A 26999-nucleotide genomic window follows, 5' to 3' on the forward strand; every position below is an offset into this window, starting at 1 on the left:
GGCTTCAGCGATAAAGACGGTATTTGAAAATGGGATCAAGTCACCGTTGTTTTGGTGTTTTCATGGGATTTTTTTTTTTTTTTTTGACAATCATTAAACTTGATAACTTGAGAGAGATAGATGTCTGACTAAGGGAGAGAGAGCCACACCCGCCTACAGAGCCTACAGCGTGTGAAAGCAGGGAGTGATTGGGTGAGCATCACCATGGCAATGCGATGACGTCTTCATCCCTTGCTCTAATTGGAGGAAACCCCGTGGCCCCAGCCGCTGCAGCGTTCCGGTCTGTCAAACTATAACCGAAGGCCCGCCTCTTTCCCCCGCGCTAAACGACTATTGGTTTACATAGCTAGACATTCCTGTCAATCATGTTATATTACGATATACTATTGGAGAGTCGAAATCTAGAAGAGCCGCCCCGTTTCAGCACGTACAGTTGGATTTTCGCTGCTGCTGCTGCCGTTCTTTGCCTTTCTGACCAACCTGTCAAATTGGATCAATTTGTGGAGCAAATTTGGACCTCAGTAGGTCAGAAACGATGAGTATTTTATTAGTTTCTTTTTCCTGTAAATGTATAATCGCAGGCTGATTGCTAAACTGACAGATTATGGTTCATTTAGAGTTATGTATAGGCAACGCTAACGTGACATTTTTTTATTGAAAGGAGTGGCCGATGTAGCTAACGCCAGCTAGCTTTGGCTAACCTACTAGCTGCAGCAGACAGCTTTGTGGCGGGTTTGCCAGCAGATCTCTGCTTCCGATGCTCACAGCCAGTCTCTGCTTAGAAAACATTTTTAAAGACAGCGTTTATTCGTTGTCTTACACTGCAAGTTGTGCGAAGTACTGTACGTTAGCGGTAGTCAAAGCGGGTTGGTAATTTTGTTATTAGAAGTAAAAGTGTCTGGAAACGGGCTTTCTTTCGCTCTAAGTATTTTAGTGACTGTAGTTGTTTCTTTGATAGTGCCACTTTGAAGCTAATACCGGGCGGACGCATGCCCTTTTATGCCTTGACGATGATCGGCAGATTATTTTGATTGTTTTGTTTTATCGACATCTGTTAATTTGATCTACTCTTTTTTTCGCAGCTTGTAACGTTGCTGTGGGGACTACCATCGTCGATCCCTTGCTGCGCCCATTCTTCAGCTCATCAGCCCTTGACTGTCACATACCCCCGGATTTCTGATTTCTCAGTCCCCCGTAAATTATATAAACTATGGATAGAGCGGATCTTATTCAGAAGGCCAAGCTGGCGGAGCAGGCTGAGCGCTACGACGACATGGCAGATTGCATGAAGGAGGTTACAGAGAACTTCTCTGGAGAGAAGGGAGGCGAACTGTCAAACGAGGAGAGGAACCTGCTGTCCGTCGCCTACAAAAACGTGGTTGGGGCGAGGCGGTCCGCATGGAGGGTATTGTCCAGCATCGGCCTGAAGACCGACGGGGAGAAGAAGCAGCAGCTTGTCAAGGAGTATCGGGAGAAGGTGGAGAAGGAGCTGCAAGACATCTGCAACAACGTTTTGGTAAAGTGTCCAATTTTTACCCTGATTTTTAAAAAACTAGTCTGCTGCACGGATCCATACATGTATGCAAAAAGGAAACCACCTTCCTGAAAAGTGCTTTCAAAGCTGAGCTGTCTTAGTCAGCTACTGATTAAATTATAATGAATTACCATAACCATCTTGAATACGTGAATACTTAAACGGTATTGTGGTCTCTTAAATACACCCCCACTCTTTGTCTTGAGGCAAGTAGAAAGGGGTTGGAGTCTTTTTTATTTTAAATGAAATGTCTAGTGTGGGTCAGCTGTAAAGGGATGCATTGGGGAAAAAAGGTGAAAGAAACTATAATTGTTGATTTATTTATTTTTTTACAGTTGCAAGTTTCATGTAACATGTACACACAAAATTTGTAGAGACACAGGTGATTATTTGAGTCCAATAATCTGTGTCAAATGTCATCTTCCCTGTTTCCTGTGAGCTCCTCTGTTGTATAAATATGGCCTCTAATGCCAGAGAGGACAAGGAAGTATTATGTAGTCCTCCCACTGTTCCTGCCTTTTGGGAATCTGGATTTAGAACAATGGGCTTGAAACCTTGTGAGGGCGTGAACTGACAAAAGGTCAAAGTGACTACACCAGCAAGGTGTGTCTAAATGGGTGGAGAGAGAACACACAGGAAAGATAAGCTGTATACTCTGTGTTCTGTAAAGCTGCACTATGTTCCTCATCCATGCAGCCCCATCTGGCAGATAGAAGCCTAATGTGGTTAGCCAAGTGCAAGAATTTACATGCATAAAGGACTCGTACTTGCGCCAGAGCCTAGTTTGTACAGATCACCAAAAATGACAACCTCCTGCCGAGACTCCAGATTGAAACAGATGAAACTGTGCTTAAACTAAATTTGTTCTCAAACATTATTCTCTGCATTTCAAGGCTAAGCTTTATTGTAATACTGGGGGGGGGGTGAATGCTTTCACCTCTTGTTTAATCTAATGCAACAGCACAGATTGGTGCTGTACATTATTCCTAGCCTGCCTTCATAATGGATTAGAGGAGATCTGTGTGGAAGCTTAGCTGTAAGATTGAGATAATTTCTCTGAGCTGCTGTCTTTAAAATGCACTGTAAAGCTACCGAGGCCAGTCATTTTCCACCAGCTTCCCATGGGTGTTCCTGAGATTGTGCGCTTGCACGGCTGTGACTCAGCTTTCAGTATCTGTGCTAGTGAGTGTTGACTGAGGGTTTGTCAGTGGAGGAGGGTGTGTCAGTCTTCATGCCTTAACATGTACCCACAAAGGCAGAAGAGCGCAGACCGCACTAGACGAATGAGCTGCTTGTGTGCCCCTCTCTCTCGATTTTGTGCATAGTAGACTGTGAAACCAGACAGACTTGCATCTCAGGTGAAAGCAGGGAGGCAGCAGAGGCACGGGGTTGTTTGGTTTCCAGTTTCCTCACAGGATGTTGAATGTAGGGCTTGTAAACCAGACAGGGTGTCCGCTGAATAGATTCAGGCTCTTCACTCATCCTCACAATATAGCTGCACTTGGACATCTGAAGCTTCAGATGAAATAAAAGAATACAAAAATGTGAATCATGTGGGGGGGGGGTTAGAACCCCCTTAAACCTAATGCCTCATAGCTAATTAAAGTGTTGCTAATTGAATTGATAAAAAAGGATTAGTCCGTGCTTCTATTTATCAATCCCTGTTGGACATGTTAAGGCACTCACACATACAAGTCGTTGTCAGGCTTTCATTCAGCAACAGTATTTGTGCTTTCTTGTGAACACTGGTGATTGAAATCAGAGCATTGTGTGAAAGCACTGGGAGCGAGGCTACTCCTCTTCTTGTCTATTGTGCAGAGCATGCAGTGAAAGAGGAATGCTTAGCACTTGAGACATGCACGTGTTTCGGCTCAGCCAATCTTTGTGTCAGTAAATGACTGGGGAGTGGCTGCTGGGGTGTATTTGGCTCAAGTGAGAGCTGCTTCTTTCTCCCAGGTTTGGGAGGGAAAATGATTTCTCCCTCTTTTTTTTTCTTTTTATTTGTTAATGGATTACATTTATGAACGTTAGGAAGAGAAGAGGATGTTTATATCCTCTCTGAACACCGTATTGCTTCTCAGTCACGACTGTCATTAGGGTTGAGGTGTTGGCAAGCATTGTCATTCTGAGTGAAATGATTAATCTGCTCTCTAAATCGGTTAACTTGAGCATAAGCCATGGTTTCACTGACACAGATTAGCCCTGGTAATCTTCTCATGTCCATTTAAAGACGAATGACTTGGCCTAGAGTGTAATCACAGGATGTGGTTTGTTACACGTGATGTAGTAATGTGGCAAAAGTAAAACAAATACTTTGCTACTATTACTACTTTGCTGCATTGTTTAATCATTCATATATTTTAGAATTATGTTAAAACTTCAGAGCTAACTAATTGAAAAGATTGAAAAGGAGCAGTACTGCAGTACTACTGCAGTAGTAAACTCACAATTGAACATCTCCTCTAGCTGTCATCTTTGATACAAATGATGATGCCAAGTCTTTTAAAAATCAACAGTAAGACTGGTGTCAGCAATAAGACATCACGTTTTGCCACACGGTGCTGACAGGGTGGGAGTGCTTCTAAAACGAGTGTGGAATCTGGGGCAGAAGACAGCTGGAGACACACAAGTGGCCTGGCCTGGTTGTGGACAGTTTGGAGCGACTTTTGTAAAAACTGACAAAGAGCAAAAATGTTTCCTCTGAATGACACTGGGTGAGCACATGTGCTCGACTACTGATGGAGTAGAACTGTATTCATTAATCATTGAGCTTAACAGCCGTGAAGAGCAAAGATAGTAGTGCTCTCTGGTGGCTGGAAGCTAAAGGAACACTTTTGAAGGGCAAGAATCTGTTGCTCTTTGTGCATCATGCAGTGTGGATGTGTTTGTTCTGCACCTTAATTTGTGCCCAGTTGGTGACTGTTCAGTAAATATAGTGTGACTGCAGTTTCGCTGAGTGATGCCATCCTTCAAATTTGGCTCTTTATCTATCAGTCAGATGTTGTGGTGTGCTTGTGGTTCAGATATTTGCTCTGAAAAGTCTTACTGTTCAGTATTTCCTCTGCGCATCCACTTAAATTTATCTAACATTTTTGTCTTCACAGAAACTGCTGGATAATTATTTAATTGGAAACTCCAAAAATGCAGAGAGCCAAGTCTTCTATCTAAAGATGAAGGGAGACTACTATAGATACCTTGCTGAAGTTGCCTCTGGAGACAACAAAACAAGTGAGTTCATATTGGTACTCAATTTCATTTATGAAGATACAGACATTAATTTTTTTTGATTCCTGTTTTCCTTTTGTTTGTTTCTTAATGCTTTGCTTCTGTTTGTGTGCACTGTGTACTGGCATCCAGTTGTCTTTTTATCTGTATGTAAAAGCTAAAATAAGCCTCCCTCTGTCTTTAAATTTTGGCCCCTTCACACTCTAAATAGGAATGTGTCAGATTTTGTCTTGGAGCTGAGAGATGGAAATTGCGTCAAATGGGTCGATGTGTCACGGTCGTGTGACCACAGTGTCCCATCTTGTACAAGAGCTAAACAGGGGTGGGTGGCAGCTTTCTCCACAGGGAAAAATATATAGTTACAGAATGTCCTCCTCCCCAGCCTTCACCAGCAGATCCCTTTAACTAAGGTTATTGGTGTGCTGATACTAAAGTTGGCTGCTGCCTGATCAGTACTTCTAATATTGGTGTAGTTTGGAGCTGTTATTCAAGAATTTTCAAGAAGTTTCATTTAATGTCCACAATGCTCTAGTTCCTGAAAAAATTTAGTGGAGTGAATCTGTATTTTTCTTATTGTCATCAGTTATCAGTTTCTCAGTTCTCCTCACTTCTGTCTCTGGCATTTAACCTCAAGACCAGTAGATATGAAAATTACTTATTTTGTAAATCTTTTAACAATGGAGGGAAACATGTAGTTTCCAAAAAGGCTTACTCATTTTCTGAAACATCTGGATTCTATAGTTTGTGCTACTGCTAAGGGCTATTTTCAGCTGCTGGTTAATACTCATTTTGTGTGCTAGTGAGTATTAATGGCATCAGGCCATTGTTTGTGCGACTGATTAAAAATAAGCCGCAGAGCCCGTGTTCATGGTGATGAAACGAAATGTCACTCAGTGCAGTGGTATAGCTCACTGACATTTTTATTAGTTGCAATGGAACTTTTTGGCACAAAGGAAAAAGATATAATGGGTTTGGCTGCACAAATGATAACTTGTTAGTCAGTTGTTGCTTTTGGCTTTTCATAGGCTTTGTTGACAAAAAGAAAAATATAGAATAAAGCCTTATTAATTAAGCTTGGCACAAAGAACAGCTAGCCTGCTCTGTCTGAAGGTAACAAAATCTGTCTACCAGCATGTTTAAAGCTCACTAACACGTTATGTCCAACCTTGACTAAACCATACATTGCTTGTTAAAATCTTTGATTCCCTCCTGTTTCTCCAGAGACCATTGAAAACTCACAGCAAGCATACCAGGAAGCGTTTGACATCAGCAAGACTGAGATGGACCCTACACATCCCATCCGCTTGGGCTTGGCACTCAACTTCTCCGTCTTCTACTACGAGATCCTCAACTCCCCAGAAAAAGCCTGCGAGTTGGCCAAAAAGGTCTGTTGACCTTGAATTATAAAACTCTGTCACTTACCCTTAGTCATCTGTTGTCCGTTCAAAGTAATATTTTTCTTTTTTTGGATACAGGCATTTGATGATGCCATCGCAGAGCTTGACCACCTAAGCGAGGAGTCATACAAAGACAGCACCCTCATCATGCAGCTCCTCAGAGACAATCTGACAGTGAGTGTTCCAAAATGATCATTACTATTGAACAGTAGTGTTTGTGCTTATCTCAGTATCTGTCTCCCTATGCTCCAGATTAACACGATGTGATGCTCAGTCGTGTCGAAAAGCAGAAGTGCATTTCTAAAGTGGTAAAATGGAGGTTAAAGTGCACACTTTCAAAACAGGCTTTCACTTTCAAACATGTTTTAAACAGGATGCCTCCTCCACATCTTACTTGCAGCTTACATTATATGCAGTGGCATTAAAGACCAAGCAAAATGTGTCAGTCATTACGTTGACAGACATAACTCAGTAACCGACCTAAATGAAGTTTTAAAACAAACTTGAGGTAACTAAATAATCCACCTGAAATATGATCAAATGTTGATAAAACATGAAAAAATGAAGACGTTTATATACATCAATTCAATCCGATATGAGCCAGTTGAGAAAAAATAATCACTACATGAGTAAAAAACATGTGAAATAAAATGAAAGAAGAACATAAATGTAAATTACATCAGAAATTCAAATGTGATATGACGCAGTTGAGAAGAAATGTTCATATTCTTTGTAGGACGATGTAGGCAGGAGGGAATGATAAAAATGTAGAAATGTGTGAGAAGAAATTTCATGCCCTGAAATCTTTTTGAGAAACTGTCCGAAAGACAGAGACGTGTACTGATGTTCAGAGACATTTCTAATCGGGTTCAAATGTGTAATCACTGCCAGTTAGTGCATAAAGCATTTGAATACATGGATGAATGAGAGCTCAGATTGTCTTATCTTTGTGAATCTATACAAATAGCTGATTTTTACTATCACTGTAGGTTTGTGCATACACCAATAAATAACATGCATAACACATCACAGTGAGAAATGAGTATGGTTATTTAACTGTATTTGAAATATTTTCTTTTTCTCTCCCTAGTTATGGACATCGGACAATGCTCCTGAGGAGGGAGAGGGCGGAGAGGCAGGAGAGGCAGGAGAGGGTGGCGAGAATGAGAACTAAAACACACCATCGATGTTGGGCTCATCTCCAAAAATGACAAAAAGAAAAAAAAAAAAAAACTTTTTACACATCCTTCATTCCTTATTGCTCCACTCAAACATTCTACCAATGAAACCCATTGCTGAAAAAAAGAGTTGTGTAAGGAAATAGAGAAAAAAAATCAATCATTCTTTTCACAATGCAGATTTGGACAACTGGTGAAAAGAAAAACCCTCCATTCTTTTGGTTTGTGTTTGTCCTGGCCTTCCCATGTGTGCAGTTTCAGCTGTAGAAAAGTGATTGGTAGCTTGACAATGGTATCAGACTCCTAGCTCAATTTTAGAGGCAGAAAAAAATTAAGTCCCATCGTTGAAGAAGCCTAAATTCCATCAATTGAGAAAGTTTGGATTTTTTTTTCTCTCCCAATAAGAAATGTTAGATATAAAACTAGTTTCCCCCATACCTTTTTCTTTTCTAGTGTGTCTGTCTCTACAGTTACGTGGTACGGTTACAGCAGCTGAAGTCCAACTTCAAACAAATCAAATTTTCATACTGCAGGGAAAGCCAGTGCACTTTACATGCTGGCAACTAAATACTATAATACAGCCAAGTAGTGCCCATTGGTGAAATCCTCACTTTCTGCCCTGGTTACTATGATGCCACTCTATCACTGAAGCATGTCTGTTTGTGGGGGGAAATGGTGGTGCTTGTTTGTCTGACCAAATGCAGGGACCTCTTTAATGGGAAGAAGACAATTCTGTCATGCATGTCTCTTGAGATATTACACTGGAATGGGAACAATTGCTGTAACACACACAAGTCCAAGTGTCAAGTTTAGTAATTTTCAATGCAGGTTTGTACACATCCTTCCAGAGGGTGATTTGTTAGTCTGTCCAGTGATTGTCATTAGAGATTTGGACCACTATTGTTTTGCTATTCATTCAATTGTAGTCCCCAAAAGCCTTGTGGAACTGTTTGAATCCCTATGTATCAGCTATGTTAACATGAATAAAACATTTTATAAACCAAGTTTGTGTTTGTGCTTCTGTTAACTTGTATAATGAATATGTTGAATATTTGTGAATGTTTTATATATATATATATATATATATATATATATATATACATAATTCTTGACTTGATTAAATGGCTCTCACAACCTTAGACAGGAATAAGATTTAATATATTTTGGAATTTAACTAAATGTTTAAAGGAAATTCAGTTTAATGTTATTATCATACCCCTAATCTTTTGTATCACAAGTTTTAAGTCTGGCACGTTTCTGTGAGAAACATTTCCTAAATTTACTCCTCCCTTTTCCAACAGATGAAATTACAAGTAGCAGTCCTAATGTTATTTGAGAGGGTGAAAAAAAAAAAAATCAAAATAGAAGAAGAGGGAGAGGAAAAATCTGAAAACACGTTGATTGAGTTACTGTCTTTGTGTTGCAGGTGAATACACAAATGTCATGAATCTGTGGTGGAAAATAACTAAATAGATTGACTATTTGAATCACAGAAATGTAAAATCAAAGAGCCACAGATTCATCATAGCAGTTAACTATATGCGTGCAACTATCCATGTAGGAGTTTTTGTTTTTCTTGTGGTTAATTTATCCATGGCAGTGGTGGAAAGGAGTACATTTATTTAATAACAGTTAGAATTTTTAAGTTCTTTACCTGAGTGTTTCTATTTTAAGATACTATGAATTTTAGTAGAGTAAAAATATAGAGGGAAATATCATACTTCTTACTCTGTTTAACAGCTCTGGTTACTTTACAGATTAAGATATCAAAAAAACATTTTCCTGCATAATGAGTCCTTTTCACTAATAAATTTGCTTACTTTTAAGTATGATTTTGCATGCAGGACTTTAATATATAGTTAAGTGTTATTCAAGTGTGTTATTGAAATTTTTACTTAAGTAAAGAATCTGAATACTTCCTCCACCACAGATAATAACATTTTATTAGTTATACCGTATATTAACACTCTTAAAGTGGTCCCTCCGCACGACTTGTAGTTTTTACCTTTGAGGGCAGGACTTTATCACTGTCATCTTTCAATCATCCTAAAAGCGGATGTTTTGCATTCGGGGCACTTCCGGATTAGCTCAGCTAACGCTAGCGGTCCAGACAAGCTGAGGAAACTTGGGGCAATGACAGCACGATAATAGTTTTCTGACCTGCCTGAAAATGAGAAACATACTGTTAATAGCATTTCTGGCTCCTTGTTGGGTCAACGGTGCCATTAAGTCAAGAGTTACTACTGAGGAGATCCACGAAGAAAACCCGGAGTTCGGTGAGTAACTTAGGAAGCTAACCTAAGCTAACGTTAGCTTTAATGTTGAATGCTAGCTGTCTCTGTAATAATGAGTGTAAACGACAACCACTACAAATCAATAATACTTAAGTTACATTTTATTTACTGTGATAACACCACTGCTTGTCTAAGGTGTTATAAAAACTAAAGTAATTCAGTCGTGGCTAGCTGCTAAATTAAACCATCGTATCATGTGAGGAGGCGGGTTGTCAGCTCCAGGTTGTGGTCTGTGACAGTGGCACTCCGGTGTTTTAAATGAACAAACGTATTTTCTACTTGGTCATCGTGTCTTCCAGAAACTCTAAACAACGTCCTGTCGGACTATGAGGTACTGCCATTGTCAGGCCTCCAGTTGCACTCTGTAAGGAAGAGGGACGTCCACACCCAGTCCCACCTGGAGCGCCTCGTGAGCTTCAGAGCCCTGCACAGGTACAGCAGCACTCACATGTTAGATATAAGCCGGCCTCAGAACACAACTCTTATGATATTTGTAGCAATGTTGCATTGTAGGCTTTTAATTTAATTTAATTTTAAATGACAGACACATTATGTATTAAATCTGTCTTTAAGCAGAATTGCTTATATGCTCATATGTTTGGTGAAAAAGTTTATGGTTGCACATGTTCCCTTACATCTGGAGAATATGATTTGTAGGCTAGGACATCGATGTAACACCACACTGCATCATTTAGAATGAAATGTTGTTACACATGTTACCATCATTAAAATGACACTTCACAGCCAATTACCAACAACTCTGTCATCGTATTGTACGTTATGGGAATGCTCGTATTGAATTGAGACAATTTGAAAAACTGTGAAATATCTCACTTCAACATCTTCCTGTTGTTTGCAGCACTAAACATGACTCAGCACTAAATCCAGTGTGACTCCTTATAGTATTATAAAGTCACTAAGTTATCACGTTTGGGTTAATTAGTTGTGTTTTCATCTTCTTTTTTCGGTGTCAGGAATTTCAAACTTTACTTGACCACCAACACAGACCTTTTCACTGACAACTTCAAAGCTGTGTTCATTGATAAACATGGAAAGGAGGAGAACTATGATGTTCAGCTTCAGAACTATTTTACTGGACATGTTGTTGGTGAGTGGATGACTGGTATTATTAGGAATTCACCAATTTGATTTATTTAATTAATAATTAATTTGATTCATTATGATCAAATAACAATTTCCTCAATATCAGCAATAAATATAATGTTTCACTGATAACAATTTTCATTTCATTTTGTTAAGATGATACCGACTGATATGATAGTATGTTAATGTATTGGTGCACCTTAGTGCAGTCTTTTAGTAAAAGTAACCTGTTTTTTTGTTTGCAGGAGAGGAGAATTCACGTGTGCAGGCACACATAGATGGAGATGAGTTTTCTGCTCATATTCTAACTGATGAAGCTGAGTACAATGTAGAGGTAAAGAGCAGCTAAAATAATTGTTTTTATGTAGAATCAAAATAGAGGCAGAGCTGATCCTGTACACTGTTTAAGACCATGATAAACTTATGGGCATTGCAGGTGCCTTTTTCTTGATATTTCTTCTCTGCATTTCACACAGTAGTTGAGTGTAATTTTTCTCTCACACTCTGCCATCTTGAATATACTGGTGTGGTTTTTCTGTTGTTGTGTTTTTTTTTTTTTTTTACCTCTTCGCTGGCGTAATAATTTGGTCTTGCTGTCTCAGAGGCTAGCTCAAGTAACTGATTTTACATAATGGATGCCTTATAGCCAAGTTTATCTCATAATGAGCATATTTTGCATGGGGAAAATATTTACTCTCATTTACCACATCTAAATTGTAGGTGTGTGAAAGCAGAATATACAGTACATTTCGTCATCTCTCTTCTGTCCCCCACACACTCCCTTTCACACTCTTTTTTTCCTGGTATAATTCCTCACCTATATATTTGTTTTCCTCTCTTTTTGTCACCTTGTCTTTGACCATCTCCGACTTCTTAGTTTTTCTCTCTAACACCATCTGTGTTTTTTTTTCTGGCCATCCAGCCCCTGTGGAGGTTTACTGACTCCCCCACTGATGGCAGGTTGCTGGTTTATCGCTCCGAGGACATCAAGAATCTCAGCCGCATCGCCTCTCCAAAAGTGTGCGGTTATGTCCATGCGGAGGACATGGACCTACTACCACAGACTGCCAGGAGGGATTGGGACAGGCAGGAGGTGGACCAGCAAAATGGTGAGTTCTCTTGTCTGTTTCCCTCACTAGGGATGGAGAGCCTCGCAAATGTGTCCACATTTGTGCCTGTGCAGTGGTAATGCGAAGATGAAGAATATAAGGATTTGAAGATTGCAAATCTGGTGCAGCTCTGTGTGTCTGTTTGTGGATGGCACAGAGTAGATAAAGAGTGGGAGGGTAACAAATGTTTAAGGTGCAGAGAAGGAAGGAGGCGAATGTAGTAGTGAGACAAAGGAGGTGGGTGTTAGATTCTGTAACAGGAACTTTAATAAGAGCCTTTTTATCTGCAAAACCTAGCCTATGTTATGCACATACACACTACTGACAAGTGGGTATTATGTAAATGCCTTTTGATTCTTTTGTTCTGCGTTGGAAATGTAAAGCATATAACAGTGATAATGTGCCAGAGGAGATATCTAAAACACCTCTCACTGGCCTCTGGTTGAAAGCACTCGTTGGAGATGAGTCGAGGTGAAGGTTCTTATGGAGGAGGCATTAAAATTCATGGAGGCTCTGCTGCCCAATGAGATGACTCTGAGTCGTCACTGGTCTCCCACTGCTTGTTGTGGAAGCTAGAGCAGCGCACACCCACACTTCTGAACAGTGTGGAGCCAGTTGTGCAGTATGATGTAATGCTCAAATGGGATTTCTTCCTGTTGTCCCGTTATTCCGCAAATACTGACTGTTCAAAGACTTCAGAATGTAGTTTTGAGACATCTCTCCAGAATTGTTGGTGGACTCAAAAGTGTATTACAAACATATTTTGTATATTTTATAGTAAAATTGCATTAATATATAGATTTAACACTCTACTATTACAACAGCAACCGGTGCAGATAGGTTGATGATATCTTGACACACAAATCCCACCTGATCACTTGCAAATAACAGTGCAGACAGTCTGTCCTAAAGACCTCATTTGAATTTGCCTGCAGTTTGGACAAAGCCTATGCTTTTCTCTGGCAATGAGATCAAACAGATCTCAACTTCCAGCTTCTAAAGTGTGAAGAACTTCTGCTGAATTTATTTGTAAACCAAAAGCCTTTTGGGTTTTGGGCTGTTGCTTGAACAAAATGTGTAACTTAACACGACATCACAAGGGGCTTTGGAAATTTTTGATGAGGATGTTTCACTATTTCTAACATTTTATAAACCAGAGTCTCAGACCAGTGGGAACAGATAACCGGGAGAAAATTCAAAAGACAAATGAAAGGTATCTTGGATTTGGTTTACAGTCATTGTAGCAGGAGAACTTGTCTAAAACAATAGAACTGTTTTTCTAGAAATGAAGACAATTGAGTGTGGTGCTCTAGCTTGTTAACTGAACCTAACACTGCATGGTCCATTTTACTGTGACCGCCTTATCTAGTTGTCAAGATAAACGTCTATTTAATTCTGCCTTTAAGAACAGAACGTAATCAGTTCACAGGCAAACAAAAAAGAAGACATGTTGCTAAATGTGAAAATGAGGGCAATTAACAATGGGATACTAGAGCATGGCCTCATTGTTTAACTTCTTGATGTCCTTATGTATCTGTCTTGATGTAAGATTACCCTTGACTGAAAAGACGTGATCGTTTCCTCTCTTTTCCCTCATATTTTCTGCCTGTGACCATTTTTTTCTTTATCCACCCTATCCTATACTTTTATCTCTAAAACTGTTTGTGCTGCTTCTTCCTCATAGAAAACCACCAGAGAGAGAAAAGACAGGTCCACGACCACAGGAAGAATACCTGCCCCTTGCTGCTGGTGGCAGATTACCGCTTCTTTAGACACATGGGCCGCAGACAAGAGAGTGTCACTCTCAACTACCTGGTCTGTCTTTATGATCCTATGTACAAAACATAATACAGAAGTACAGAGAGACGTGTACAGATTCAACAGCTCTAAATTAATTGTAGTATTGTTTATATATTTCTGTGCTGTAATCTTTCATTCTGTGTGATTTTTTTTTTTCTTTTCTCACTTCAGATTGAGCTGATTGATCGAGTTGATGACATTTATAGGAACACAACCTGGGATGATGAATTCAAAGGCTATGGGGTTCAAATCCATCAGGTGTGTGTGGCTGGCTGTGTGCTGTACTTCACTGTAGTATGGTTGATGTGTCACCTGTAGACCAATTTGTGGCACTTAAACATCAGTCATCCCTGCTCCCAGCAGCACAATAGCTTTGTTTTTACATCAAGTCACTCCCGGAAGTGAAGCTGAGAATAACAAAGTCCCCCAGTGGGTCTGAGAACAGCATTTTTAGGAGGAACTGAAAGCTTTTGTGTTTGCCTCGTGGGGTAATTTAATTTGTTCCACAGGCTTTGGGAATGAATGGAGACACTGTTTGTCATACGATGAGTCGCGGGTTTCCTCACTGAAAAGATATGCATTCATTTAGCGGCTCAGAATTAAATTCAAATTTGCTTCACCCTGAAGTCAAGAAGAACTTGTAATATGCTGCTTTTAACCCCAATATTTTTAGGGAAACAATTGCAAACTTCCAAAATATGATTGGAGAGTCACATGATCATGTTGGTGTAGGTCTGAGTTTAGCTCACTTTTAACAACCTTGTTGTTATGTTTCAATTTACTATTTATCATTCATCAGTTATTTAAGAAATAAATGTAATGTGCCTTATGAATTTTATAATCTGGACTATTTTCAACTGCAACAGATATGACAAATGATAGGAAATGTTCCATTTGTTAAACTTCAAATTGTTGAAATCCCTTAAATAACATTGTTAATTAATGTAAATTACATCTTTGGTTGCCATTGTCAGATCATCATCAACAAGGAGCCTACGAATCCTCCCCCGGGCCATGCTGGCTCCACCTGGATCCACTATAACATGGAGGACAGCCCTGTGAGTGGAAAAAAGGTCTGGGATGTGAAGAGACTTCTGGAGGTAGGAAAAGGAGCCAAAGAGACAGAGAGAATGTCTAGATATACAAAGTGAAAATCAACCAATATCGAAGGGAGGGCAGGTTTGGAGAAATTTAATCTGGTTCAAAATAAGACATGAGTTCACACATGGGTGAAATGCTCTGTACAAGAAAGCTGAAGCTTATTACAAATATAGGCGTAAATAGTGGCTGACAACTAAAAATATCAGAGATATGTTTGAGGCAATAGGTCAATGTAAAATGTCCCACAAAAATATGTGTTATGTGTTAATGTAAAATACAACACTGGACTTATTCTCATGGAGTTAATGTACATTGTCTCTATGCCAAAGATGTAATAGTAGTAGTGTAGTAGTGTAATAGTAGTGATGATATTACAAATATTTGCATTAATGAATATTAATGTCCTTGTTTTTATGACTTCTATGTTTTCTGTATCAGTAAAACTAGTTTTGACAGATACAGATGTTGAGAGATAATAGTTTTCATTGTGTCCCGCAGCAATTCAGCTCCGACATCGCTGACAATGCCTCCATTGTGTGTCTGGCCCACCTATTCACCTACCAGGATTTTGATGAAGGCACACTGGGTCTGGCCTATGTGGCCCCATCCAAAGCTCAGGCCCTGGGCGGCCTCTGCCCCAGACGTAAGGACACTGTAGACACTGCAGTTATAAAATAGCCATACATACAACTGCGTCATGGAACACCTACACCCACAAAGTTCCCTTTCTCTGCTGTCCTGCTTGTGTATCATTTTTTTTAGAAACCATTTTTGTTTCTGTGACATTAATTAATCTGTTAAATTCATGGGAAGTGAAAGTACTTACGTTTTGCCAGAAATGACAAGGAAAGCCATTTACAGAGAAATATTGAAACCTGGGACTTTTGTGAAACAAAACAAATGCTGATATCTTTCTTTGGTTGTGTCATTTTATAGCTTATTACCCATCTCACTCTGTGAAGAAACCCAGTTACCTCAACACAGGCTTGACCAGCACCATGAACTACGGCAAAACCATCCTCACAAAGGTCTGTTGAGCCTCATTTCTCAATTATCATCTTTGACAAAACTAATTATCGAGTGCACTGGGTTTCAGCCAGGATGTTATGCAACATGTCTCCCTGCCAAGTTGAGACTTCAAGAAGAGCAGACACACCTTTTTGTGTGGGTGTTATGAGTAATGATGTTGTTACCCCTGTTGCATTTTGACACCTCTTGTATCAGTGTGCTGCATGCTCCACAACATGGTTTACAGATAAGTTTCAGAACATTCATTTGAGCTGGGGGGGATGTTTTTGGACTTGAGGCTGAAAGGGTGTAGAGTATACTGTAACCTGTAATAATATGCATGCAGAGAAATCATGAATAGGCGAATGTGTAATACTCATAAACACCAGCATCTTTCTATTGAGTAAAAAGTAGTAGTGATTGACAGTCTTACATTATAGAATTTTATTGTTGTGTTATTTGTTATTCATATATCCATACATCCATTAATAACATGTTTATCATGAATAAATCTGGTGTGTTTGTGTCTCATCAGGAAGCCGATTTGGTGACCACTCATGAGCTGGGCCATAACTTTGGAGCAGAGCATGACCCCGACAACATCCCTTATTGTGCTCCCAGTGACGACCAAGGGGGAAAGTTCGTCATGTACCCTATTGCTGTGAGCGGAGACCATGTCAACAACAAGGTACAGACAAGGCCACTAATGGTATTTATGTAACTTCAATGTACGGTACGATGCAACTGACACATTAATATCTCTTAACTGCTAGGTATGTAACAAACGATGCTGTCAGTCAGTTAAGAGGACACATTGAGTTAATGATGGAAAGTGTCATATGAAGTGTGAAAGCCATTGCTTAATGAGTTGCTTGTGTTAGATAAATATGAGTCACAGTTGTTCCTGTGAAATATAATGACAGTAAATGTACTGTACCTCCTCTGCCGTTGGCCTTAACAGCTAAAATGCATTTGACCTTTGTTGCAGTTTTAAGGTGAAACGTGCTTTGATAATCTTTCTGTGACTTGTTCTTCATTTGAAGCTGGAGAAATCTGCAAGGGTTAAAGCTAGATTTCCTCTTAACTAGCTGTTTAAAAAAAAGAGAGAGATTTATTCGATTTTTAACTTCATGGCTGTCCCTTATCACCATTACCTTTCACAGCTGAGCAGAAAACATCCACCTATAGCTAATATCTAACCCCTGTCAACTTCCGTCCTTCCCACCCAAAGCGTTTCTCCAACTGTAGCAAGATCTCCATTGGAAAGACATTACGTTCCAAGGCCCCACTTTGCTTCAAGGAGAGGAACAGTAAAGTATGTGGAAACTCCAGAGTGGAGGAAGGGGAGGAGTGCGACCCTGGGCTCCTCCATCTCTATGATGACCTCTGCTGCACAGCCGACTGCAAGTTCAAGCGTGATGCACAGTGCAGGTACGAGATTAAAGACAAATGTAGGAAACACAGCCATCAAGTCTTAAATGCAAACTCAAACATCAGATTAATTGATTGAACATAATGAATCAGGAAATCTTTGTCACACATAGACTACATGTTCTTCATGTTCTCTCCACAGTGACAGAAACAGCCCTTGCTGTAGAAATTGCAAGTTTGAGCGGGCTGGAGTAATGTGCCAGGAAGCCATAAATGCTACCTGCAAGAACACATCCTCCTGCACGGGTGAGCGCCACCTGCTGGTTTAACATGAGAACTGTTGCACTCAGCAGAACACTGTTTGCTGTGGTGTTCGGCAAGTTTTAATATTGATAGAATTAAAAATCCTGTGAAAAATGATATCTCTTAACCGTTCCTTCATATCCTAGGCACCAGCAGTGAATGTCCACCTCCTGCAAAGGCAGCTGACAACACTGTGTGCGTTGACAACGGCTTGTGTCGCAAAGGAGAGTGCAACCCTTTCTGCGAAGCCACACAGAACCTTCAGTCCTGTGCCTGTAATGGTAAAAAAAACATTCATTTGTCTTGAGACCAAGGAAAAATGCACAAGAGCCCTTACATATACAACTAACTTAACTAATAACTTACATATACACAGAACGTTTTTTGCATTAGTATAAAACTTAATAATCTTGTCTCCTGCTTCCAGAAACTGAACACTCCTGTAAAGTGTGCTGCAGGGGAAAAGATGGCACCTGCTCTCCCTTCATCCAGACCAATGGCAGTTTCCTTTTCCTTCGCAAAGGAAAACCGTGCACTGTGGGCTTCTGTGACGAGAGCGTGAGTCAACAAACCTTTTATATCTGTCAGCTCTACATGCAGGATCTCATCTGATCATACCATTTTTCCATTATATTTAGTCTACTTTTTGTAGATCCTAAAATAGTGCAGCTCTGATGTGAGAGCGTGTCAGTGTTGCAATGAGTTTATTGTTTTTTCTTTATTTGGCTGTTAAAACAGGGGAAGTGCATGAAGCAGGTGCAGGACGTGATAGAGAGGCTGTGGGATTTTATCGACAAGCTGGACATTAACACGTTTGGTAAGTTGGTTACAATAAGCTGCTTTTGAATTTTAACAAACATGGCAATGTGAAACACCATTAAACATTTCCAAAAGCATTTGAAAAATGATCCTTGATATTTAATTTTTATTGTTGAATGACAATTGTTGCTGAGTACAAACTCAAGTTGTTCTATGTTTGTACAAACATCATCAACCATTCCTCTCCATCAGGGAAGTTCCTGGCTGATAACATAGTGGGCTCAGTCGTGGTGTTTTCCCTCGTCTTCTGGATTCCTCTCAGTATCCTGGTTCACTGTGTGGTAAGAAACTGCTGGACATCATAGACATGCATAGACATCTTTTATTGCAGTGTCGTCAGAGTGTCACAAACTGCTCCTTTTTGGAGTTTTAGATCGCTTCTTCACCAGCTGCGATAATGGTTTTAATACATAAGTGTTGACAGTACTGTCCTGTCTTTGTGTCTTGCAGGACAAACGCCTTGATCAGCAGTATGAGGAGAACACAAAGTCCTTCTACTACCCTCCAAGTGTAAGTTTCTCTACTCTCACCTCTTATGCTCATTTATGATCCTGTGCACTAGCCTTGCTGCCACACTAACCAAACTAATACAATCCCAATGCTTTTTGAAAACACTGACATCTTTAAAATGTAAGCAGTGTGAGAGCATGAAGGTTAATTATCCAGGATGAGATTTTTGTCTTTTCCCTGAGCCCATGTATGGATCTCAACATGATCTGTTACCATTAAAAACTAGCTGTTACAAGATGTCAGCTATAAATTTGCTGAGGAATACGAATCATTTTTAACACCAAAATTATCTCTGCTCTGTTCGGCAGTAGGTGAAGAAATGTTTAGAAATGTTGAAATGCAATGTTATGAAATATAAAATGTAGAAAATCGAGAGCCATCAAGACAAGCTAAATAACTGACTCAGATATTGATTTATTCATTTAATTTTAAAGGTCAGTTTAAAGATTAAATCAGTTTCTCAACTTGCATGGGTTAGAACAGAAAGTAAAAATGTTATAGTTTTTTTTCTCTTGTCTTCTCACTGGTTTGAAGTGGCAGAGCTCTGATGGAAAGGGATGTCACATCCTACTGGATTTAGCTACACTTACATCAAAATTTGATAAGAACAGGGGGGTATATTGGTATGTTTGCTTGTTTCCAGGTTGCTGTCAGTCAAATCTGATCTATACAGTCTTGATAAAGAGATTAACTTTTGAGTGTTAAACTCTCTTCCTGCTTGTATGTGCACACGTTAAACTGATAAAGAAAAACATGACTCTTTCACATCAGGTAAATGTTAAACAGTTGCTAGTGTCAAATTCTGCACATACGTCATTCTGCATAGTGAAGATCAACATCCAAGTAAGGTAAATTACTGAGTGGAGGGGTGAACTTTGGGGTTTGAAACCAAGTTTTCAGGAGCAGAGAAGAAATGTTATTTTTGGCATCAGATATGCCCTTAGTTTGTTAATTTGTTAGAAGATTAATTTTATTGTCTAATAATACACTGCAAAACATTCTCTCTAAAGCTTTCACATAGTTTTCACAAATCCGGTGCTAAATTAGCTCACAGCTTTGAACACAACAGGGGTGAGAGCAGAATCAGAGAAAGCTCTAACTTGAAGCGGGTCAAACCAGCAGTCAGGTTATCCGTCTGTCTCTGCCGGGTTCGAGCTGCAAATGACCTGTCCATCACTCTTTGCCTTGGCCCTTTCCGTTGTCATTGGAACTGCAGCAGATGGTGGAAGTTTGTAGTAGAGCTCCCGCCATAGGTGAGTGCGTGTGCCATGGCTTGGTGTTGCGATGCATTTGCCATTGAGTCCATGATGCTGCATGGTCAGTGGCCCACGTTTGGGATACTCCTGCAGTCACTTACTCCTTGATGTAATCACTGATCTGGCCGCACATTTCTAGCCCTCAATCTTCAACCCCCCCAAGGAAGTGAGAGAGGCTCAAACCAAAACAGTGTACATGTGAATGAGTAGCTGTTAAAGTTTTTTCTTCTGCACAGACGCCATCAGTGCAGAGTCACTGTCTGATCAGAAATTACCTCAAGAAAGCAAGATTGCATTTTAGGAGTATTCAAACAGAGAGAGGACTGAACAGGTTGCACCTTGTTGTCTTTTGTGAAATCGGATGCAGTGTGTGTCGACATTTTTAAGTTTGCATCTGCTGCTGTTCAAACCACAACAAGACAAGGGTAACGTCCTTCAGGTGATTGTTTTTTTTTGTTTTGTTTTGTTTTTTAAACCTTTTTTTTTTCTTCTGTAATGGCTGTCTGCACTGTGTTCAGTCATTTTTTTTAGGTTTGATTGGGAACATGTGGAGACTGAGGGTACATTCCTCTGTAGACTTTTCTCACGGCAGACATTTTGACTTTTAATGGAGGAAGAGGCACAGGCACAATTAATTACATTAATGGTGTCTTAATTCAGTTTAGGGATGCCAGTAAATCCTGCAAGTGAGCACGGTGTCAGGGTCCTGGTACCAATGAATGGACTGCAGCCACTATTACTAGTAGTTACACCTCAATACAAAATGTCCACTGTGAGAGAGGTTTATTGTTTTACTCATTCCCACTTTTACTGGGGGTTTTGGGAATGTTAACAGGGATGTAGATGGTAGCAGTTTTTGAATTTCTCTTAACATGAGGGTTATTTCTATAAAATGTCACCTTGTAACTGTAACAACTGTAAGGACCATGAGAAATGTCTTAATTTTTGCAGAATGTAGTAAAAAGGGAATGAATCTCACCTCAGTCAGAGACAGACAGTGTCAGTGTGCTTGTGTCTCACACGTTGTTTTTGCTCTACAGAATCAAGAAATGCTAAGCAACCTCGAGTCAGCATCCGTGCGCATCGTCAAGCCTCCTCAGCCTCCCTCCTCCTCCGGCGGCCGGACCGTGCCCTCCTCCCTGCCCCCACCGCAGCTTCATCAGCTGAGCCAGGTCGGGGCCCCTCCCACAGCCAGCAGCAGCAGCAGTACCCAGGCCCCCGGCCCGAGCTACGTCCCCACCCCGGACAGCGCAGGGGGGCCACGGATGGCCACCATCCAGGAGGACACCAGCAGCGACTCTCACCTGGGAGAGGAGGGCCTGTCGGACGATTTCACAACCGCAGGAGCCTGCTCGTCGGCTACGAAATCCTCCTACGAGGATCTGACAGAACAGAACCTGCCAGCCAGGGACCGGCGGCGCCTCAAGAGGCAGGACTGCATTGACACGAAAGAGACCGAGTGCTGAAAGTAAACAACCAGTACTTTTTGATTGAAAGCACCAACATGTACACACAACCTCATATGTGTTTTAGGGAACATACAAATACATACAGCATAGTAGGCTTTTTTTCTTATCACAAGTCACAGTGTAACAGCATATATGTTTTGGAGGTCAGATTGTAGGGACAACATTTCAGGCAACACTAGATGTGGATATTTCTCAGTCAGCTGTGGATTGAATCACTGCACAAATAATGTATGAGTAGTCTCAAAGTCCTGTGATTGCAGATAAGAGTTACTGAGTGATTTCATGTTTTTGTGTGCCTGTGTAAAATAATGCTGTGCCTTTTTTCAGTTGGGTAGGTGATATCTTTGGCCAGATGAATCCTTGGAAATCTGACAATACCTGTGAAAATATATCCACCTTGAACCAGTTCCTCAAACACATCATAGAGTTCAGTAATCATTTTGTCAATCCAGCAGCTTACGTTTCTGATCATGTAAAAACAAGGGATGAAAATTGATTACAACACTCCCATGGCTCTGCTTGCTTTTACCAGTGTGCCCTGTGTAAGTTAAGTGAGCTTTGATTGTGAACCTTAAGGAAAAAGCATCATTAACAGTGTCGACCTCACCTTTCATCTGCTACATGCTTGTGAACAAAAGTACTGTCTTTAAAACGGTGCCACCTCACAGGTTTGCTGTACTAACACAATTAATATTATTGATGTTGTAGCAGTGGTTATTTTCCCATTAAGTGAAGCATTTCAGTGTGATATATTAAGCAGGAGGGCACTGAACTTTAAAAGATGACTGTTCTATCATGAACCAGTGTCATAACTGCACTTGAAGTATTTTTCACATCACTGGAGAGTTGAATTAAGTTTTATACCTGTACTTTAATGTGCTGTGTCATAAATAGTTTCTTTTAAAAACTGCAGGCTTGTTAAATATTTTGACCCCTTTGTAATTCACTTTTTAATATTGTGCAAGGATCGAGCAGTAGCTTCAGTATTCCCCTATTTTATTTGTCCCGCTGTTGAAACTCAAAGAGAATGTTAGTGTTGGTTATTTGTCATGTATTTTTCCTGTGTGGTTGATCCCTGTATGAAACAACATGGTGCCTTTTGAGATTTTGTGCCTAACCGTTCCAACCTATTTCTGTGCAAAAAGACAGGAAATTTTTCAGTAGATGAACATGAATTTGGACAATCCTGAATTTAATTACAAAAAAGGTGCTTAAATGTTATTATTCCACTGTTCCCTGATGTGTCACATGTTAAAATTGTAAAAATATATATTTAAGTATAGGTCAGAAAAAAGAAGCATACTGTTTAGCTAACATAGGCTCTACTGGATGGATGTGAACTGTTACATAATGAGCAGATGTTCTGTGTCGTGTAGTCTCATGATGTGTATATTCTTAATGTTGTTACTTATAAATATTCACTTCTAAGTCCCTTTTTTAAAAGTTTCTTGCTTACATAATCTATGCACATCTCAAAATAAAAATCTTTATTGTGCATTTTAAACATTAATATGTGATCTTGTATTGGACATACCTGGCAAATACAAATTGCAGCTGCTTCTTTGTCTCACAGCAGGAATGCAGTCCAGTGTTGGGCTCTCTACAACATGTCCAGTGCAGAATATTTTTCCTTAACAAAATGCCCAATAACGATCTCTTCACTGGTCACAGAGGAGGCTGCTCTCTGGGCTCTTGGCATCCACGTCTCCCCAGTAGGGCAGGATGAAGGGCAGGTCGGCCACTCGGCTCTCTAGCAGCCTCCACAGGTGTTCAGCCACAAACTGGTTTCCCTTCTCTGAGAGATGCAGTCCATCGGACAGGTAGGCTGTGTAGTCCTGTGGGATTAGAAGGCAAAGAAGATCTCGCATCTGGAGGATAGAGGAGCAGCAACAACAAATGCTTTACTATATACTGCACTATACTCACCTGTCCATCTTTCTGCATTAGTGTCCAGAGGTCCAGGACGTCTGCACCGCACTGACCTGCAGCCTGGACACACGCCTGGGCATACTGCCCCGCTACAGAGTAGTGGCGATTGAGAGTAGTTCCTGGAAGAGACGCAAAGAGCTGTTCATGATCTTTGTAGGCATGGAGTCTGAAAACTCTGTGTGACAATGTAAGAACTAGAGAGAAGAAGAAATTGACCACAAGTTCTACCTTTCAAAATGCACTCCTTCTCCCAGGCTGGCTCATGAATAGGCGGAGGCGCAATGAAGATAACTTTGTCTGCTGACACTCCAATTGAAGCCAGGAGCCTGGTTATCTCCTTCAGGTTCTCTGAATACTCCTGCAGAGGGACGTGCTGCTGGGGGTTTTTATCTCCATGATGGAAGGACGCAAAATAATACAGACACAATAGACAGAAATGATAAATTATCACTGACTGTATTATTATGTGATATAATAAGTCATTCTGGCAACCTCAAGATGCACAATTTCTAATTTACTACATCTTTTAAAATGCAATTAAATTGGTACTCCAGCAACTTAATATTGCACTTCCATCAAGCTGAGGGACTTAGAAGTGCAACATGTACAAGAGAATGGTCACAATCATCATGGCATTAGTACCCCCCTACCTAGTAAACAACCACCACCTTCTGAACTTCATATCCAAAAACTGTGTCTCAGTTCCATACTCCACTCAATGCTAAGCAGGTTTTGGGTATTATTTTGATCAGACTGAAAAAAGTGGCAGGAATACTTGGAAAATTCACCATGCATACTAAAAAATGGCAATTTTTTGGGGCATGCTATTCAAGCACATCCATTTTTGATACACAAAGGAAATAAAGCTAGTACTTACACCAGAAAACAATAATTCAAAAAAAATTGCAGATGGTGGTGAGACAGCTCCTCAATGATCAGTGGTGTTACAACATCATAGTTAAACTGACAACAGTGCACATCATACTAAATATACTAACTGCAGAAAAAGTATACTTTACAGATTAGCATGTCGTGTAAGATTACAGTGTAGTATAGAATGGGGACATGTTTTCTGGTGCCAATTAACTGTTTACTTACTCTCTATCATACTCCCAGTGAGAAGTAAACTAATATTCATGTGCAAAATCTGTGGACTGCCCCTTTAGAAAAAAACGTATAGAGATTTATGCTTCTAGAAATCTTGCAGCAAAAATATTTAACATAAATAAACTTGTTATATTGCGCTGTGAGTGAGACTGTACCTTCCAGTGCACAGTCGTTGGCTCCAAAGAAGACAGTGACTGCAGCTATGTTGTTGCCTGATGAGTTCTGGCTGCTGATGAGGCGAGGAAGAACAATCTTAGCCCATCTGGAGTTGTAGCCGGACAATCCTCTGTTTACAACGTCACACTTCCTGCAGGAAAATACACACTGTCACAATCAGATATTCGACACAGGAAGATTAGTTTGGTTGCTTACCTGACTTGCATGCAAAATACAAAATCACAGAAGAGCTACGATAACAACAACAAAACGGAAACCAATATACGGGAACTACTTACCTTGCTAATTTGTTGGCAATTTCTGCTCCCCACCCATTAGCTTGAAATGAAAACTGAAAGAGACAACAGCAGTGTGTTATTAACTCAAACTGAAGCTAACAGGCTAGCAGCTCACGTTAACTAACCGAGAGAGCAAACAAAATGCTGAATATTCTCACTCTGTAACGTCGATTTTCATTTTTTGAGCTAACCTGTGTGATGGAGTCGCCAAATAAAATCACTTTAGGCCAAACTACTGTTTTGAACTTAGACATGGTGAAACTGTAAGGTGGAAGTGCCTGCAGAGTTTAAACCGCACTTCCGGCTGGGAGGGGGAAACATCAACATCACTATACTTCAAAATAAAAGTCTTAACATCGTGACTTTTTTGTAGATGGTAGATACTGCGAAAGATAATGACAGATTAAAAAAATGTATAAAAAAAAAAACTGCTTCGATTTTTGATGTATGAAGTGATTTTAGTGAGCTATTTATCAATGTTAAAGGCTATTTCTTCGAGCCTTTGAGTGTTTGCATTTGGTCTTCACACTAACACACCTAATAACATTAAGTGTATATTTTTTGTTATTGTTTCAGTAATAAACTTGTACACGTTTCAGTTTGAATACAGTGTCTTTCCCTGTCTTTTGTCATGGCTCCTGAACCAGGTATTGTTTCATTTGTAGCATGGTAACATTCCAATGTACTTCTCTGTACTCACCACCGGTGACGCTGCAGGTAGCAGAGCCTCCCTGAGCTACACGGACATCAGCTTCCTTCTTCGCTCCCAGTAAACATGGCGGAGGTCAGACAGTGTTTTGGAAGGGGAGCGTACGGCGTTGCACACAAAATATACAACCGTCACCTCCTGGAAGGTCCGACCAAGCAAGGTACAAGTGCAATACTGGCTTCGTCTCTGTCGGCCAGGTTTCTGTCAGGTGATTTTAAAAATGGCAACTTGTATGGAGCCGAAAATGCTGCGGGCAGAGTGACCGTTGGAGCTTCACGGGACAGTTACACAAGGGTAACGCCGGTACACGGTGCTGTTATCGATATTTTGGAAAAGGGAAATGTCGCTGAATATTATTCTTATCGCGGACCTAAAGAGTATTCACTTTCTAACAAGACCCACGTTCAAATTATAGACAGAAATCAGCATCGGTGCCGGAGTAACGCCAAGTTTAAGAGGACTTTCCGCACCTCCAGCCCCTACTGTAGCCGGCGTTTGAACTGGGGACACGGACAGTTTGTGTTTATCAGGGATTACAGTGGCAACGGGGGCCGATCTGAGCCCCTGTACAAAACCAAAACAGGCTACTATGAAATCCTCGACGTGTTACCCACCGCCACTCACGCCCAGATAAAAACAGCCTACTACAAGCAGTCCTTCGTCTACCACCCGGACAGAAACGCCGGCAGCGAGGAGGCCACCACCCGCTTCTCTGAGATCAGCGAGGCCTACACGGTGCTGGGAAACAAGGCGCTAAGGAAGAAGTACGACCGTGGACTGCTCAGCCCGTCGGACCTCATCGCGAAAGCCAAACCGTCCGCCAGTGACAGCACCGGGAGCTCTGCCAAACGGCAGACCGACAGCCGGCGGTCCGCGGTGGGCGCGGACATCCGGGGAGGTATCTTTGATTTCGACAAGTTTTACAAATCCCACTACAGCGATCAGCTGCAGAGGCAAAGAGACATCCAGGCCCGCAAAGAGGAGATGCTGAAGAAGAAACAGGAGACGATCGGCGACGTGAAACTGGGGAAGATGATGGAGATGTGCGTCGGGGCGATGGTGGGGATAGCCATGGTCATACTGTTCACCTTAAAGTAGTGGCGCTGACATGTGAAGGAATGTTGTCCCGACTAGGAAGGCTGCACACAGACATGCACTGTGGGACCCTTGACATATCATCACCCTTTCACACTATTAGCCAAGAGCAACATTACTGTTAATGTGACCTCTGTTAAACTTAACTCCTCACTATCACCTCACTGTGGAAGAACAGTGAACAGTAATCTTCTGGTGACAGTGACACACAGACTAAAGTGGTACA

The 26999-nt window shown here is 40.7% G+C and overlaps 4 protein-coding genes across 7 annotated transcripts; 3 read left to right on the forward strand and 1 right to left on the reverse strand.

Moving 5' to 3' along the window:
- The first annotated feature begins 369 nt into the window (after positions 1-369).
- On the forward strand, positions 370-8338 carry LOC108888135 (14-3-3 protein beta/alpha-1). 2 transcript variants are annotated; one of them, XM_018683965.2, is made up of 6 exons: positions 370-525; positions 1083-1516; positions 4639-4762; positions 5981-6144; positions 6235-6330; positions 7247-8338. In XM_018683965.2, exons 2-6 carry the CDS (start codon positions 1211-1213, stop codon positions 7328-7330), a joined length of 774 nt encoding a protein of 257 aa, XP_018539481.1. In that variant the 5' UTR covers positions 370-525; positions 1083-1210; the 3' UTR covers positions 7331-8338. The 2 variants fall into 2 exon arrangements, with proteins under 2 accessions (XP_018539481.1, XP_018539482.1); XM_018683966.2 differs by lacking the exon at positions 370-525 and adding an exon at positions 710-866.
- Positions 8339-9381: 1043 nt separating this feature from the next.
- adam17a (ADAM metallopeptidase domain 17a) lies at positions 9382-22982 on the forward strand. 2 transcript variants are annotated; one of them, XM_018683969.2, is made up of 19 exons: positions 9382-9610; positions 9928-10060; positions 10603-10736; positions 10978-11066; positions 11655-11841; positions 13526-13656; positions 13813-13899; positions 14616-14741; positions 15241-15385; positions 15679-15770; positions 16286-16438; positions 16982-17181; positions 17324-17427; positions 17571-17705; positions 17852-17982; positions 18163-18241; positions 18436-18524; positions 18694-18753; positions 21050-22982. In XM_018683969.2, exons 1-19 carry the CDS (start codon positions 9505-9507, stop codon positions 21473-21475), a joined length of 2607 nt encoding a protein of 868 aa, XP_018539485.1. In that variant the 5' UTR covers positions 9382-9504; the 3' UTR covers positions 21476-22982. The 2 variants fall into 2 exon arrangements, with proteins under 2 accessions (XP_018539485.1, XP_050934289.1); XM_051078332.1 differs by lacking the exon at positions 21050-22982 and adding an exon at positions 19970-21043.
- Positions 21295-25317, reverse strand: iah1 (isoamyl acetate hydrolyzing esterase 1 (putative)). 2 transcript variants are annotated; one of them, XR_001961769.2, is made up of 7 exons: positions 25161-25317; positions 24970-25022; positions 24670-24821; positions 23636-23797; positions 23405-23526; positions 23013-23313; positions 21295-21444 (listed from the first exon to the last, which is right to left on the reverse strand). XR_001961769.2 is itself a non-coding variant. In XM_018683970.2 (6 exons), the coding sequence occupies exons 1-6, from the start codon at positions 25221-25223 to the stop codon at positions 23137-23139; spliced, it is 729 nt and encodes a 242-aa protein (XP_018539486.1). In that variant the 5' UTR covers positions 25224-25317; the 3' UTR covers positions 22951-23136. The 2 variants fall into 2 exon arrangements, 1 of the variants encoding a protein (XP_018539486.1); XM_018683970.2 differs by lacking the exon at positions 21295-21444 and having other exon boundaries at positions 22951-23313.
- A 274-nt stretch (positions 25318-25591) lies between these two features.
- LOC127143571 (uncharacterized) lies at positions 25592-26939 on the forward strand. Its single transcript, XM_051077943.1, has one exon. It carries the CDS (start codon positions 25745-25747, stop codon positions 26774-26776), a length of 1032 nt encoding a protein of 343 aa, XP_050933900.1. The 5' UTR covers positions 25592-25744; the 3' UTR covers positions 26777-26939.
- Positions 26940-26999: the final 60 nt, after the last annotated feature.

Source organism: Lates calcarifer, linkage group LG19, assembly GCF_001640805.2.
Source record: "Lates calcarifer isolate ASB-BC8 linkage group LG19, TLL_Latcal_v3, whole genome shotgun sequence".
NCBI classification, from domain to species: domain Eukaryota; kingdom Metazoa; phylum Chordata; class Actinopteri; family Centropomidae; genus Lates; species Lates calcarifer.